Source organism: Pantherophis guttatus, chromosome 1 (genome assembly GCF_059756535.1).
Source record: "Pantherophis guttatus breed Tessera chromosome 1, ASM5975653v1, whole genome shotgun sequence".
Taxonomy (NCBI): domain Eukaryota; kingdom Metazoa; phylum Chordata; class Lepidosauria; order Squamata; family Colubridae; genus Pantherophis; species Pantherophis guttatus.
In genome coordinates, this window is record NC_142063.1 from 253,768,612 (window position 1) to 253,783,960 (window position 15,349).

Genomic DNA, 15,349 nt, shown 5'->3' on the forward strand with positions numbered 1-15,349 from the left:
TCTTTGCTTTTTCCCCCGCCCGGCCCTGCCTCCACTGTCGCCCTCTGACGTTTTGGCTTCGGCTGGCTCCCAAGGAAAGTTGGCTAAGGCTGTGCCTGGAGGTTGCCGTGGAGACGAAGAGTTGCATCGGCTTTTCCTGGAGAGCTGAGCTTCCTCCAGAAAGATAAAGAGTTTCGGTCTTTTCCTTTGCCCGCCATTGCCCTTCCCTACGCCGCCCCTTCCCGGCGTTGAGCGACCGAAAGCGCTTCAAGAGAACAGCTCGCTTCTTGCGGTTAATCGTGAGACAAGCCTGCTGCTTCTGCTCTCGGTAAGAACTCATTGACGTCCGTGCCGAGAAAGTTGTGTTGTTAGCAACTGCTTGCAAAATGAACCCTCTTCTGAATCCATTTGCTCGTGTTGGGTTTAAACAACCCCGCTCGTCCATCACCCGTGATTAACAAACCTCAAACAAACCGCAAAGGGAAAAAACGAAGGGTGCAAAATGCGCACGGTTTACCACAGATAAAAGCATAAACCATTTTAAAGACTGAAGGGACTGGCCCGGGGTTTTAGCTTAAAGGCCAAGGGTCGTGCATTTTTTTGCATCTCTGGGAGCCCAGCTTTCTAGTGATTGTGTTGCAGTGATTCAATCTGTTTCTTGTAACCTTTTTTTTCCCCCTCCTGCAAGAGAGCTTAAAAATGTAATCGGTGTACACGCACGGATCTCTTCTTCGGGTTTGGACTGGGCTGAAGTACTTGGGAATGAAATAAGAAACGGTCTGATTCCAGGATCAATCCTGATGGAAAGATTTAAAAATGCATCATCATTTAACTACATTGGTATTAATTTATTGCTTTAAATTAGCCTCATTTGACTTGCAAACCTTCTCTTAGTTAAAAGACATACTCATTTTGTTTGGTAGAGGATCAGCAGAAATGGACCTGAATTACATTTTGAAAAAAAATTGCAACAGCAGGGTAGTATAAAATACCAGTACACTTGGACCAGGCTTTTACAATTACACTTGGACCAGGCTTTTAAATACTTACTGACTTAAAACATAATTACATGAATAATGGTGAGCAAATACACTGGCTTGACTTCTTAAAATACCAACAAGTTTAAAGTGAATAATCTTGCATTATTTTTAGTAAAATGAAAGATTTTTGATAGGGTTATTGGCTTTTAACATAACATCTATAATAAAAATATCCAGAATAAAAATTGTGAGCATTTGTATTTGTCCATTTAAAGCAATAACAGCAACAACTGTATTCTCCTTTGCTTACTTACCAAGGAGAAAACCTATGGAACTCATTGGAAATTTCTTCTGAATATATATATATATATATATATATATATATATATATATATATATATATATAATTTTTCTCTGTTTATTCAGTTTATATTACCATTTCCTTTTAAAGGGTACCATATCAAATATTCCAAAGGGACATTTGTAAATTTATTACATAATGAAACCATTTCTGCAAAGCTGCTAGTGATTGGACCTGATTGGAGCAGTGGTGAAATCCAATTTGTTTTACTACCGGTTCTGTGGGCCTGGCTTGGTGGGTGTGGTGTGGCTTAGTGGGCGTGGCTTGGTGGGCATGGCAAGGGAAGGATACTGCAAATCTCCATTCCCTCCCCACTCTGGGGCCAACCAGAGGTGGTATTTGCCAGTTCTCCGAACTACTCAAATTTCCACTACCGGTTCTCCAGAACCTGTTAGAACCTGCTGGATTTCACCCCTGGATTGGAGATGAAGAGTGACAAATTGGAACCTGGCACATCCATAATCAGTTCCTTATTTGGCCAAAAATGTCAGGTGATAGTCTTGAGTCAGTCATTTAGCACAATCTCCCCATCCAAAAAAGCGACCATGGCATTATTTTAAAAAAAATCTAAATTTGGGGCGGATTAAAACTTCAATTTGAAAATGTACATTTTATAAAATGGGGAAAACTCCCTTCTGATTTTATTTTTTATTATTTTAATTATTTTGTGAATAATGGCTTTCCAGTAATAACTTTTATTGATTAAAGGATTTTTTTGATTGTTGAATAAACTTTTCCCCTCCTGTCAATCTTGTCCAAGTCTCAAAGATTGCCTGGACAAGACCCTGCAGTTTTCTTGACAAGATTTTTCAGAAGCTGTTTGCTTGAGAGGAAGTGATTGGCTCAAAGTCATCCACTTGTCTTTGTGTCAAGGATGGGACTAGAACTTACAGTCTTCTGATTTCTAGCTTGATGCCTTAACCACTACACCAACTGGTTTTTATTGAGTATATTCCTAGTATATTGTGTATACCACTGTATAGATGGTGACATGTGCGTAACTGTATGTTGAACTGCCAAAGAAATGTAGAGATGCTACTAAATTATATAGAATAGCTTGAGGAAACTTTGGTAAAACTAGGTTTTTGTGAAATGTTGGCAAAATGTTCCAAAACTGACTGAAAATGTCTTTAGCAGTGGCAGGGATGGTTGCATATGGGCATGAGTTGTGGTTTTTTTTTTTTTTTTTGCTTTAATTTATATGCCGCCCTTCTCCGGAGATTCAGGGCGGCTTACAATGCGTTAAGCAATAGTTGTATGCCAAGGTGGTGGTTGCAACTGTGCAATGAAAATCCTGCCCCCTTTTTACAAGAATAAGGATGTATGTAAAAATGTATGGTTATTATCATATGATTGTGGTCATCCTCGTGACTTTTGACTCCCCCCCCAGAATTCCTGATTCTGAATGATTTTTTTTCCAAAAATTAATAGAAAAAAATTTTTTTTATGGAGTGGCTGTACAATTTACTTAATATCTGGTAAGGATTATAGCTTGGGCCCAAGGATTAGAAGATAATGCTGATTTTCTCATATAGAAGGGAAAAGTAGTAAGGGTGGATGCAAAATTACATTTTATTATAAAACTCACATAACAGTATTATCATTATTTTGCTTTGACATCCTCCCCCCCTCCCATGAATGCTTTCCAAATAGGTAAAAATAAAAAACAATAGCGGCTAAAATTCCCTGTTGCACATCATTGGCTTATCCAGAGCATTGCATCAAAATGGCTGTTTGAGAACTCTAGAAACATTTATTTGTCCAACTTGTATGCTGCCTTTCTCCAAAGACTCAAGGCGGCTAGAAAACATAGAAAACTGATGGCAGAAAAAGATTGAGCTGTCCATCAGGTCTGCCCTTTGAGGGGATTTTGGTTGTTGTTTTATTTTCTTATTTTCTTATTTCTTCTTATTTTATTATTTAAATTTTTATCAGATGATGGACATGTGTTTATGCCAAGCATATTTAAACTCAGTTACTGATGATTGACCCACTGGAAATTGGTTCCAAGCTTCCACTACTCTTTCTCTAAGTAATACTTTCTAATGTTACTTTTAAGCTTCTATCCTGTCCCTGTAAGAGTTAAGTACTGTATAAAACTTTTTTAAAAAATCAAAAGAAATACAACTTTATAAGTTTAATTTTATTTTTTAATTTTATTTTTTTTGCTTTTAGAAATGGAAAATCCATCACTATGCATAGAATCTGAATACATCAAGAATCTTCAACAGCAAATTTATTTCCTTGAATTGGAAGCTAAGTTTCTATATCCTATGCATTTCTGAGTATGGTTAACTAAAACATGTTTAAGTCATAAAACATATGACTTAAAGAATTATAGGGGTAGGATCAGGGGTGAAATGTAAAATCTGTTACTACTGGTTCTGTGGGCATGGCTTGGTGGGGATAATGTGACAGTGGGTGTGGCCAACTTTTTATTTTTTTAACTTTTCAAAGCATTTTTTCTAATGCTTTGAAAAGCCTCTCTGCCAATCAGGAACTCAGCTGGGCTCGTCAGAGAGGCTTTTTAAAAAAAATGCCTCTCTGCCAATCAGGAAACTCAGCTGGGAACATCAGATACTTTTCAAAGCATTTTTTTTTACCATCTCTTTCGTCAAGAGGTTGCAGAAAAAAATGCTTTGAAAAGCCTCTGATGATCCCAGCTGAGCTGCGCGATCATTAGAGGCTTTTTTAAAATTATTTTTAAAAGCATTTTTTCATCGGAAGAGGTTGTAGAAAAAATGCTTTTAAAAGTTAAAAAAAAAAGCCTCTGATAATCGTGCGGCTCAGCTGGGCATGGTGGTGGTTGGGGAGGTGCAGGATTTTTGCTACCGGTTCTCCGAATCACCCGCTGCCATCGCTACCGGATCGGGCGATCCAGTCCGAACTGGGAGCATTTCACCCCTGGGTAGGATGTTCAAAAGATTATTTGTAATATTGGACTCAAATATTTTATTAATGGGGAAACCGAATGAGAATTGCTCAGCTATTTTCTATTTTAAATTTTATTTAAAGTTATTTAGTTGATATTTCATCCTTTTGCCTTAACTTTTTGTTATTACTCGTGAACAGACTAAAAAAGCAATTAATACTCAGCCTCTCCTTGCATGTGAAATGGAACATATGCTACAAAACCGACAGGTAATTTTTATCTCTGTTTGACAACTAATGGCAAAGTAATTCTTTGCATATTTATTTATACTTAGTGGGTTATTAATAGAGGAAAGTGAAAGGACTACTGTAGCTTCTTCTAGCAGTTTCAAAATGTATTTGTGAATTGAGGACTTGCTACCAGAAATAAAAACACAAGGAAAACAGGAGGCTAACTACCAACAAATACATTTGAAATATATGTACAGGTAGTGGTCAATTTATGACCAGTCACTTAGTGATCATTCAAACTTACAATGGAACTCTAAAACATACATATAACCCACTTCTGAGGTTATGACATGACCGCATTTTAGATGTTTGGCAACTGGCCCACATTTAGAGTTGTTTGCAGTGCCTTGTGATAACATGGCCACTATGATAGGTTTTTTTCTTGGAAGCTGGCATTTACATTTGGTTGTTGGAAAAAAACAACCATAGTGAATAACGAGTTTGCTTAATGACTGCTGTATGTGTTTAACAACCACCACAAAAAAGGTTGTAAAATTGAGTCTAGTTATTTGATGATCCAGGTTACGACTGTCACAACTTACAAATGGAATTGCTAGGGCCAATTAGAGTTGAAAGTCAAAGATTACCTGTATGAAAATATTTTTCAATATTACAGGAGATCTGTAATAAATCCAATTTATCAGAACATATATTTAAAATGAACTCCTTAAGATACTGAACTTCTCTGTTATTGCAGTATAACTATAGTTTTATAACTATAACTCATTGTATTTTTATTGTTTTATAGACATTACAGTGTAAGGCTGATAGCCTTGATCTGGAGCTGAAGCGAAAGAAAGATGGTTTACACATGCTGATGATGGAAAGAAATCAACTTAATAACCAAATCAGTATGGCTAATGGTAATCATTTTTTCAGCATTATCAAAATTATGTAGATTTTCCCATGGTACTATTTTTTAAATTTAATAAACATTTGGATTTTTTGTTGACTTCTAATTTCTGGGGGAGGGGGGGAAGAAGGCCTCAGAAAATTTTATTGCAAATCATTTTCATTACACTACAAAAAACCCTCCAAACTCCCCTACTGAAATCACTAAATAATGCCACTGTAGATATGGAAAAAAGGTTTTGCAAATGTCCAGCTATGGTATTGTTCTTTTGCAATAATAAAGAATAAGAAACTTTACTAAAACCATCCAAGATAATTGAACCTCTAATAAATTCTAATAACTACTGTGCTTAAAAAAAAATTCTTTTCTAGATAATAGTACTGTAATAACTCTTTTCTCTGTAAAGTGTGCAGCATCGTGAATTTATCACCAAGGCATAGCCTTAGTAAAGGCATACTAAAGATTATTTTAAAGAACTACCAGTAATATTTTCAATATCTAGCATATGCTTATGCTATTTAGCAAATAGAAACAGGTATTTAAGCAGACAATAGAGCGAAACAGCAAATATAGAAGGAAAGACAGACTAGGACAGATTTTTAATTTCACTCTAAATTCATAGTATAAGATACATCATTCCAGTATTATACAGCTTATTTGAAACTGTTGCTGACAATGCCCATTTTAAAAAGCCAAATATAATTTAAGTTTAAGTTTCAGGTGACTGTTTTTTTTTTTCAAAATAGCACCTTCCTGTGGTAAATTTATATATTATTGCTTAAATAATATCTTCAGGAAATAGTAGTATGTTTTCTTTCTTACTGTCAATTAGGCAGACCAAATTCTAACAGAAAATATGAATGTGTTGAATAACTGATTATAAATTAGTCTCCAAAAGGCAGTTCAAATACAGGAAGAGGAGATGAAGAAAATATGTTTCCTTGATCTCTAAATAATATGGTCTTGTTTATTGAGTCTTTGGGTTTAGAAAAGATGGAGCCTTATTAAAGCTTTCCACTAGAGGGTGCTTAGACAGAATGAATCTAGAAACAAGTCAGGTGTTACTGACAATTATATACAGTATGTCAATTTCAGGCAAATGGAGAAAAGTAGTATTCTAAGTAGTGGCACTGTACAGATTTGTGTTGTAAATCAGCACATGAATACTTATTTAACCATGATTTATTAACTAATCCACAATTGTCAGAACTTAGATATCACACCAAAATACAAATAGGCAAACCAAATTGTAACTTGGTATGATATATAGATACTATATAAGACAGCAGATGAATAGCAGCTCTCATTCACTAGCACATTGGCCACCAGCCCTTGCCTATTTAAAGACACCTAAAAAGAAATGGAACTAAATCACAGGGCATTCATACTACAGAGAACAAAATCTTTTATTTTGTTGATATTGTTGAGTCACCAATAGGTTCTGGCTTGTTAATACAACAAGGTTGCATCAAACAACCTTGTGGATTTCCATGTTTTACCAATTATCCACAAACCAGCATGTATGAATCTGGTTAAAACCACCACAGGTATTTTTCAGATGCTATAGGATCTTTTTTTTTTTTTGCTGCAACAGTCTACCATATCTATCTCTATGACATCAATCAGACAAAACATCCAGCTTAGTTGTTTATTTCCCTATGAATAGATAAGATAGATAATGCGCAAAATACATTATTTATTTTCCTTATTTTTCCATGGATTCCGTCTTTAATTTGTGCTAAAATTTTTGAAGTTTTGAGGTAATTTAATTTTAACCTACAACTATGTTAATCTGATCACAATCGAAGTGAGCTTTTATTAAAAGTATGAAAAGCTTTAATTATCTCACGCTGGCAAGAACTTCATTATAAATTCTACTTTCAGAGCAGCATTTAAAAGAGAAACAGGGTTTGATAGAGGAAATCAGGCAATGGAAGAGAAAGAAAGCAGAGAAGGATGAGCAAATCTCTGCAAAGCAAATTGAGATCTCGTATGCTAAGCAGGAACTGGAAGAAGAACAAATGAATCTGAAAAACAAAGAACAAACTATCCTTATGCTAAAAACAAAGGTATTGGTTATTTGATAGTTGTTTACATCCTAATATGATTGGTCTATTTTTTTTCAAAAACAGTAATATATACACAGAATTATACAACTGGGAGACTTTATATTTCATCTGTCTAATAAGTGTATGCATTCATAATGGCCATAATTGTTTCTGTACATCTGTCAAGCCCTCTGAGGCTGCCAAACTTGGGAAACAGGAACCAATTGGATTTCTGTAAATATGTTTATTGCTAATGGACTAATGGAGTGGTAGTAGGATGGGATGCTGAGGGAGCAAGCTACACTATCTCAACAGCAATGGGCAGAGTGAGATATGGTGGGGATCTGAGGGTGGATCATACTCTCAGACACTGGGGTTGCTGTTTGTCGTTCTGCTGTCCAGTTCTTGGCTTGCTATGTGTCAGACAATCAGATCCTGGAATTCTGCTATTGTTTTTGAATACACCAGGTTGGTGTATAACAAAAGGGAAAAAAACTATTCCTTGGGTAGGATTCCTTCTATTTCATGTCATCAATGTTCAGAGGCACTTTTTGACTAGGGAAGAAACATTCCTCTAAACATTCAAGGTTCCTTTACAGTCTTCTGCCTAAGTCGACAATTGGAAGAAAAAACTTTTCTCACAAAGCCATTGAAAGCAAATTCTGACATCTGTTGTGGTCTATCATATTCTATTGTTGCCACATTTTTTCCTCCCCTGTATAAACAAGTCTATTCTTTCATTTCCTTCTGCATTACTGCAAGTTATGGAAAAACTGTTTTGAAAAATGTGACAAGAGAAGCAATACTCTTGTGAGACAGTAATGGCCTCTTGGACACTCACAATCCTTTCTCCAAATAATCATTAAGAGAGTTGTTAGTAGACAAAATCTTTTAATGCCTTGATAAATCAGATACCATACACTACATAATAATGCAAGAGCTCCTAGGATCTATGGTAGTAACATATTACCTTGTTTTCTAAGCTGAACTGGACATGTAGTATCAAACATATCTCCTTGTGAGGTTTTATATAAACAAAAGAACATGATCCTGTATTTTTCTCACTCATTTTGGGGTTATCTCAGAGTTGTTATCCTGGAAAGACAGATAGCATTATGATGAAATCTTTCTAGATATTCCTGCTAAAAAGGTCCTTCCTTCCTTCCTTCTTTCCTTCTTCAGAAAAGTTATTTGTAAATATTTGAAAAACAAAAAAGCAAGAATTTCAAAGTTCTAAGTTTAGATATATGACTAATTATTCCATGAATCTTGTTCTGTGATAAAATGATCCTCAATTATTTTTGAATTACAGTTCTGTAGAATATTTACCTGCTACCACATGTTATATTTAAATCAAGGTGACGCAACAGTTGGAACGGCAAAAGGCAATGGAGTTGCAGCTTTCTGAAAAGAAAAAGGAATTTTTGGATATGCAGTCTGCTGTACATGAAATGGAAGAAAAAATCCTTAAGAAAACAGCAGCAATACATGCTCAAATTACTCGTGAATTACGGTACTAATTAATGAATTTTGGAGAAAATGAAGGCTAGGTAAAATAATACCATATTCAACCTTGCAAGTATTTATAAATGGTGTAAACCCCTACTTAAATTATTAATTTGTTATAGTATTAGTGCTGGAAGCATAGAAAAAATATTCATTAATGGTTCCTCCCAATGGATTTAGCATATTGAGTGTTTGTCTGGAGGCTTGACTAGGAAACGATGGTAAATGTTTGAAATGAAACCTTTTCAAGTAGAACTCTATAATTACAGAATTCTCTACTGAGACTATCATGCTTTACATTTTTTGTGATGGTATATATATGATTGGCAAAGGCCCTGTGTTTCAAGGGAGTTCTGAATCTGATTATATTATTTTCTAATTATTAATCATCCATGAAGCTCTGTTACTTTGTTTTACTGATTTTCTTTTTGAATCCGGTGTGCCTTTTTAAATAATTTTGTTTTGCATTTTAATTATTGTGAAGTTGCTTCAGGATTCATTGACTAAAAAGTAATTATAAAATATCACTATATATATATATATATATATCACCTAGCTACACGTGTCATGCATTTCTGTCTTCTTCAACAATAGACAACAATTCTCATAATCAAAATTAGGAATGATGCAGAATTGTGGCCTATGGCATCAGAATGATGGCAAACTCGGGAAATTGTATTTTTTTATTAATGTAGGAATGAGACATCTTTTTTGCACCATCAAATTCGTGAACGAGAGCTACTGGCAGAACAGGACCGTCTCTTACGAAGTAAAATAGCGAATGATTATGCAGCTTTGACCAAGGAAAATAATCTCTTGCAATCCAGGTTTTTGGAACTTGTCAAACAAACAAACATTGTAAGAAAAATATTAATCTCATTCACAATAAGAACATACATATCTGGTTGACAGTATGTGAGAAAATATACGGGCTTCTACTGATTTTGATTTTTTTTAAAGTGTGCCCTTTTTACCTACCATCCAGTATTCCAGTAAAAATATATTAATAAAGGCTGTTCTATTTCTTGCTACAAATAGACCATTGAATTGAATTCTCCCTTTTCCTCTCAAGGGACAAAATTTTGTATGTATTTGTACATTTTGTATGTATTTGTGTCATGCCAACGATATTAATGCTTAAATAATTCTCTTTATTATAAAAATAAAGCAAAATATAGTATTTTTAAATAAAAAGAAAACCATATGGTCAGAATGATCTAAACCCCAGGATACAAGAAGAGCTGGTTAAGAATATGAGATGACTTTGTATACATTCAAAGTGGCCTTGTATATTTTCAAAAGACAGAAATTCTATACTAGGATCACAGTGAAAAGATTATTATATAAAATGAAGAATGCTGTCTTCTGTATTAATTAGTGTTAATTAGGAATTGTTGCATAGTAAATAGAATCAAAAGATAAAGACTGGATGGGCCTGCCTAACAGAGGAACTGACTTAAAGTTATAGTTTCTCATATTCATACATTTCACTTTTAAAGAGGAAAAAATCTCATCAGTGCCTCTCCTGATAACATAATATACCACATTTTGCTCACTGTCTCACCTTTTTTTAGTCTCTTTTGATCAGATTCTGCCAAATACCTTCCTGGGCACAGTTAACAAATGTATTTATTTATTCAATTAGTATAAGTGCCCATTTCAGATCAATAAAATTAATCTCCCTGTGGATTATTTATTAACTTTTTCTATATATACCCAAACATTTCTAATCAGGGATTATTGTGCTGTTGTTGCGAATATTAAACAACTTGCATAGCCATTCTATTACAAAACCAGATCTTTATTTTTATATTTCTCCAAGTTCCTCAACTTCAGCAGCAACAACCTTGCTATTTTTTCAAAGTGGACTTTTTTCCCTACTATTTTTTCTGGGACACTAGCATTTATAACATTTATTTCATTATGTGATATTGTATTATAATTATCATGTAAATGTCTAAAATACTTCTTCCAGCATTCCCTCACTTCAGTTTCATCTTCAATTATTTCATCATGTTATTTTCAATGTCATTTACTTTACTGGAAGCTCCTTGTTTAGCCTTTCACCAGCCTCCTGGTTGTTGTTGTTTTTCATTTCCATCAAAATTACTCTGCATTTTTTTTTTTTGCCTCTTCTACTCTTGAGTCTCTTTGATTACATTCTTTGAACCTATATTTTATGATTTTATAGGTTTATTCATACACATCTTCTACCAAAATGACGTTTCTCATATTTAGAATTCCCTTGCACCCTTTCGCCATGGACAAACAATTCTTTTGCCGTGTGTATATATATATGCATGAATATATTTATGGTCGAACTATTCAAAAGAATCAAACCTCTTTCATGATTCTCATTTATTCTTGCATTTCTAAAATGGTTCAATCACTTTTTCTGTACTCCCTCACTTTATTTTCACCCATCAATGCATATCACCCATCTCTTTTTTCTAGATTACAATTCATTTCTTCATCTAACTTCATCTTACACAGAAAATTGCCTGCTGCAGGGCTTCATTATTTTATATAGCTCTAAATATCTTGGGTTGACCGGTATGCTTTTAGAAAAGGTACATGTTTCTTTCGAAATTTCATGAATAGCTCACATTTTCTTATTGTAGGAAAGAGTTCTCAAGGAAGAGATGTATACAACCCATTCAGCGAGCATTCCTCAATTTCTGACAGTGAAAGATCAGGAAGAGCAACTGCAACATGAAATTAAGACACACCAAGACCTTCTGGAGCAAGAAATGAGCACCTTCCAGGAACTTGAAGATAAGGTTGAATGACTAAATAAAAACATTGTTATATAGGCTGTTAAAAATAGCAAAATCAGCATTAGACCAGTTCAGATATCACAACAACGTGTCTATGATTTTGTGTAGGACTTAAAATATGACTTTATACAATTACCAATCAATTCCTTACTTATTTGTGTAGAGAACAGCACAGGAATCATTTCTTGTGTCTTTAGTAATACTTCAGTGTGATGGGAAATGGCTGCCTGACATTTTGCTGCTACCAGCTAAACGGCTATTATGCTAAATTATCACTAATTGGATGTGTAATAAAACAGACCTAGTTTGAACTTAATGATTAACAAATCAGATCCTTATTCTATAATTCATGTATAATGGTAATACAGGAACATGATGCATACTAGTTAAGTACTTAAAGATAAAGTGTAAAGATAACCCAGCACTTAGTTCAGTGACAGTCTGTGCATATCAAATCCTGTACTAACTGCTTCGTCATCCAGGTTCATTTTTAAACAAAATCCTTTTAAAGCAATTAGAAACATTTTCAGAGAATAACAGATGGGTGCAATTGAGTCAAAACATTCACTTCCTACTGCTGATTTTTCCTTTGCTTTTGTGTTATAAAGAAACCAGATGCTTGAAAACATCTAGTTCTCCTCTAAGGTTCAATCTCAAGCCAATATTATATCCTTCACAGATTGCTTGTTTCTGATACTTAAGTCAATAACTTTTGATCTTCAGAAGGTCCATTATACTCATGATCAATATTCAAGCCCTTTGATAGAATAGGAAAGCAGGAGGCAGGCCTTCTGAGGGCATCACAGTTATAGGGAAATTGCTCATCTAAGTTTTTTTATTGATTTTCTCTGGGCTTTCCCTTATATTTTCTTGCTTTGTTGTAGTGATGTACATCAACTAAACAATTATAGCATTTTTATATTTGTATGTATTTCTTTTAAATGTCTGCTCCCTGGTTTTTATTGTTTATGGTTGCTGATTTATTCTAGATTAGCCTGTTAGAAAAAAGAAGCACAAGTGTTGATTTAACTATTGCAACATTGAGTAGCCGAATAGCTGAAGTTAGAGCTATGCTAGAAAAAGAAGAACAAGACAACATTGAACTAAAAAGAGAGAATTCTCTGCTAATTGATTTTGCATCTAATCTAAAAAACCAGGTGATTTCTTTTATCATTTGTGTAAGGAAATGTAAGGAATTGTGGGTAATAAAGAACATCTGTAATGAAATTAGAATGCTCCTATGGAAATACTGTTCTTACATGTACATATGCATGTACATATGTGTATACACTTGCATTCACATGTACACACTATAAATAATCTGGATATATTGTGCCATGAGATATTTTATACCAATTCCACTTAAGAGGCTATAGGAAGTAGATAATGATATGTTGAAATTGCATGAAAACACTGAAATCACAGAGGAATTGATGCAGGAGCTATTATTATGTCAAATATTTCACAGTCTGCCCAAAAAGATAAAGCTATGAGTGCTTAAAAACAAAACTAGTATTTTGTATTGTATTTTAAGCTTTTGTACTGATTCGTATTTCATCCTTTTATCAAAATTAAGTTACCCGTAAATGTAATCTCTTTTCCTATGCTAGTCAGTTGAAGAATAGAGCTATGCTTTGCTTTTTTGAGGTCTTTCTCTGAATCTGGGTTTTTGAAAACATCTAAAGTAACCTAGTTAAGTAAGCCTTCTGTAATTCTCATGAAAGTACTGGAGAAGATACTAGGGTTTGCATATTTTTAAATGAGTATATGACAAAGGGGAGAAGAATAAAAGGATAAATTATAATTTGCTATTAATTTATGAGGAGTTTAGTTATTACTATAGGACCAAACTACCCATTTAAGTTAAATATGATATTTATTAATGGAATTATAGCCAGGGTCCTCTCTTCAGGATTAATTTGAGGCATAAGAAAATAACCTTTTCCACAATATCTGAAGGTATTATTCACCAAATTAGTTCTTTCCCCTTGTTCTAATAGGCAGAGTTTGATTTCATACATACAGGTATTGGAGTAGCAGTAGCAATAGCACTTAGACTTATATACTGTTTCATAGTGCTTTTACAGCCCCTCTATAAGCGGTTTACAGAGTCAGCATATTGTCCCCAACGATCTGGGTCCTCATTTTACTCACCTCGGAAGGATGGAAGGCTGAATCAACCTTGAGCCAGTGAGATTTGAACTGCTGAACTGCAGCTAGCAGTCAGCTGAAGTAGCCTGCAGTACTGCACTCTAACCACTGTGCCACTCTAGTTAAAATCCTGTCTTTTCCATTATTGCAAAATACTTTGGGAGAAATTCATAGAATACTTTGTGTAAGTTATGACAGAACATAACAACTGACAGAATTTTTTCTCTTATACCATTTTTTTGTTGAAAATCATATATTACAATGCTGTCGTTGGACCACAAAAAGTGCTATTTGCAGCAAGAATAGCTGCATTTGAAGCAAATAGCAAGTTAAAGACATAACAATTAAGAAATATAGTACAATCACTGTCTGCCCTTTCCTTTGGCTGATAAAGTAGTTTGGCCTTAAGAACAATATCTTTACATCATTTTCACATTTTTCTATCTTCAGCTTGCTGGAAAAGAAAATAGTCTACTGGAGGCATCAAATAAGATGCTGGGCCTGGATGAAGCAATTTCAGTTTTAAAAATGAAGCATACATTACATCAATCTCTTCAATCAGAAAAATGGGACAAAATCTCCAAAATGGCAAATTCCATGATGAAACTCAGCAATTCAATGGTGAATATTATTGACAGAATAGGAAAAGAATAATTGAGATGTGTTAATGAGCTTTGATTTCCTATGAGAAATGTTGAATTATGTATGATTTCATAGAACCTTCTTGAATCATGTCAATTTAATCATGTTAATTATTCTTTGAATCATGACTGTACACAGAAAGAAGATGCAGTGGTATATGACTTTGGGAGATAGGAGGAAGACCCACAGACAGATGGGTCTTGATCTAGTTAAATAAGCAATGATGGGATAAGAAGTAGCTGAGCCCTCAGTAGAAATGGGGGCATGACAAATTTTAGAAGGGACTCTTTCTAGTTTCTTGAGGTGTAAAGAGAAGGGGGGGTGATGTATGTTCAGGCCCACAAGATTCTGTATATTTAACATTACAATAAAGATGGAGTTGGTATTTCTGGTATGCTTCTTGTCTGGACTAACTTGCAAGGCTGAAATAAGATGACTTTGAAATTGAAATCTTCAAAAGCAATTGTATAAATTTAAGCATAATCTATACTTACCTTGCAAATATTTATACATTTAATTATTACTGTAATTTAGAACATATTTAAATTACTGGAAACAGTAATTTAGAACATATTTAAAAATAATTATAATTGCCAGGGCACAATTTATTTTGTGGCATGAAATAATTCTTTTACCAAAGGACAATATTTAATAGAATTCAATGGGTTTTGCTACCAAGAAACAGATTGCACTAAGAATATATCTTATTTAATAGATTTTTAAAATGTTAACTGTTAAAGATGAAAAGCAGCAGCAAATAATAATATACTGCATTACAGGATAATAGGTGATACCTGGCAGCATTTATTTTAGTCTGCATCCTCAACTTTATATATAAGATTTTAAACCATTGTACAGAAATTTAAATTTGGTAACCTTTGTTTAAATGA

General features: G+C 34.1%; 1 protein-coding gene across 1 annotated transcript; it reads left to right on the top strand.

The window, feature by feature from the left end:
- The first annotated feature begins 57 nt into the window (after nt 1-57).
- On the top strand, nt 58-14,564 carry LOC117666240 (uncharacterized). The gene is made up of 10 exons (XM_034418734.3): nt 58-307; nt 3,496-3,586; nt 4,383-4,461; nt 5,231-5,345; nt 7,220-7,404; nt 8,742-8,896; nt 9,585-9,747; nt 11,511-11,669; nt 12,656-12,823; nt 14,268-14,564. Exons 2-10 carry the CDS (start codon nt 3,498-3,500, stop codon nt 14,469-14,471), a joined length of 1,317 nt encoding a protein of 438 aa, XP_034274625.2. The 5' UTR covers nt 58-307; nt 3,496-3,497; the 3' UTR covers nt 14,472-14,564.
- The last annotated feature ends 785 nt before the right edge of the window (nt 14,565-15,349 follow it).

Excerpts from the sequence above, each read along its gene's own strand:
- LOC117666240 (XM_034418734.3), top strand. The coding sequence starts at position 3,498 with ATGGAAAATCCATCACTATGCATAGAATCTGAATACATCAAGAATCTT. Across the intron at positions 7,405-8,741 it reads TCCTTATGCTAAAAACAAAG|GTGACGCAACAGTTGGAACG; the intron begins GTATTGGTTATT and ends ATTTAAATCAAG. Across the intron at positions 11,670-12,655 it reads TCCAGGAACTTGAAGATAAG|ATTAGCCTGTTAGAAAAAAG; the intron begins GTTGAATGACTA and ends GATTTATTCTAG.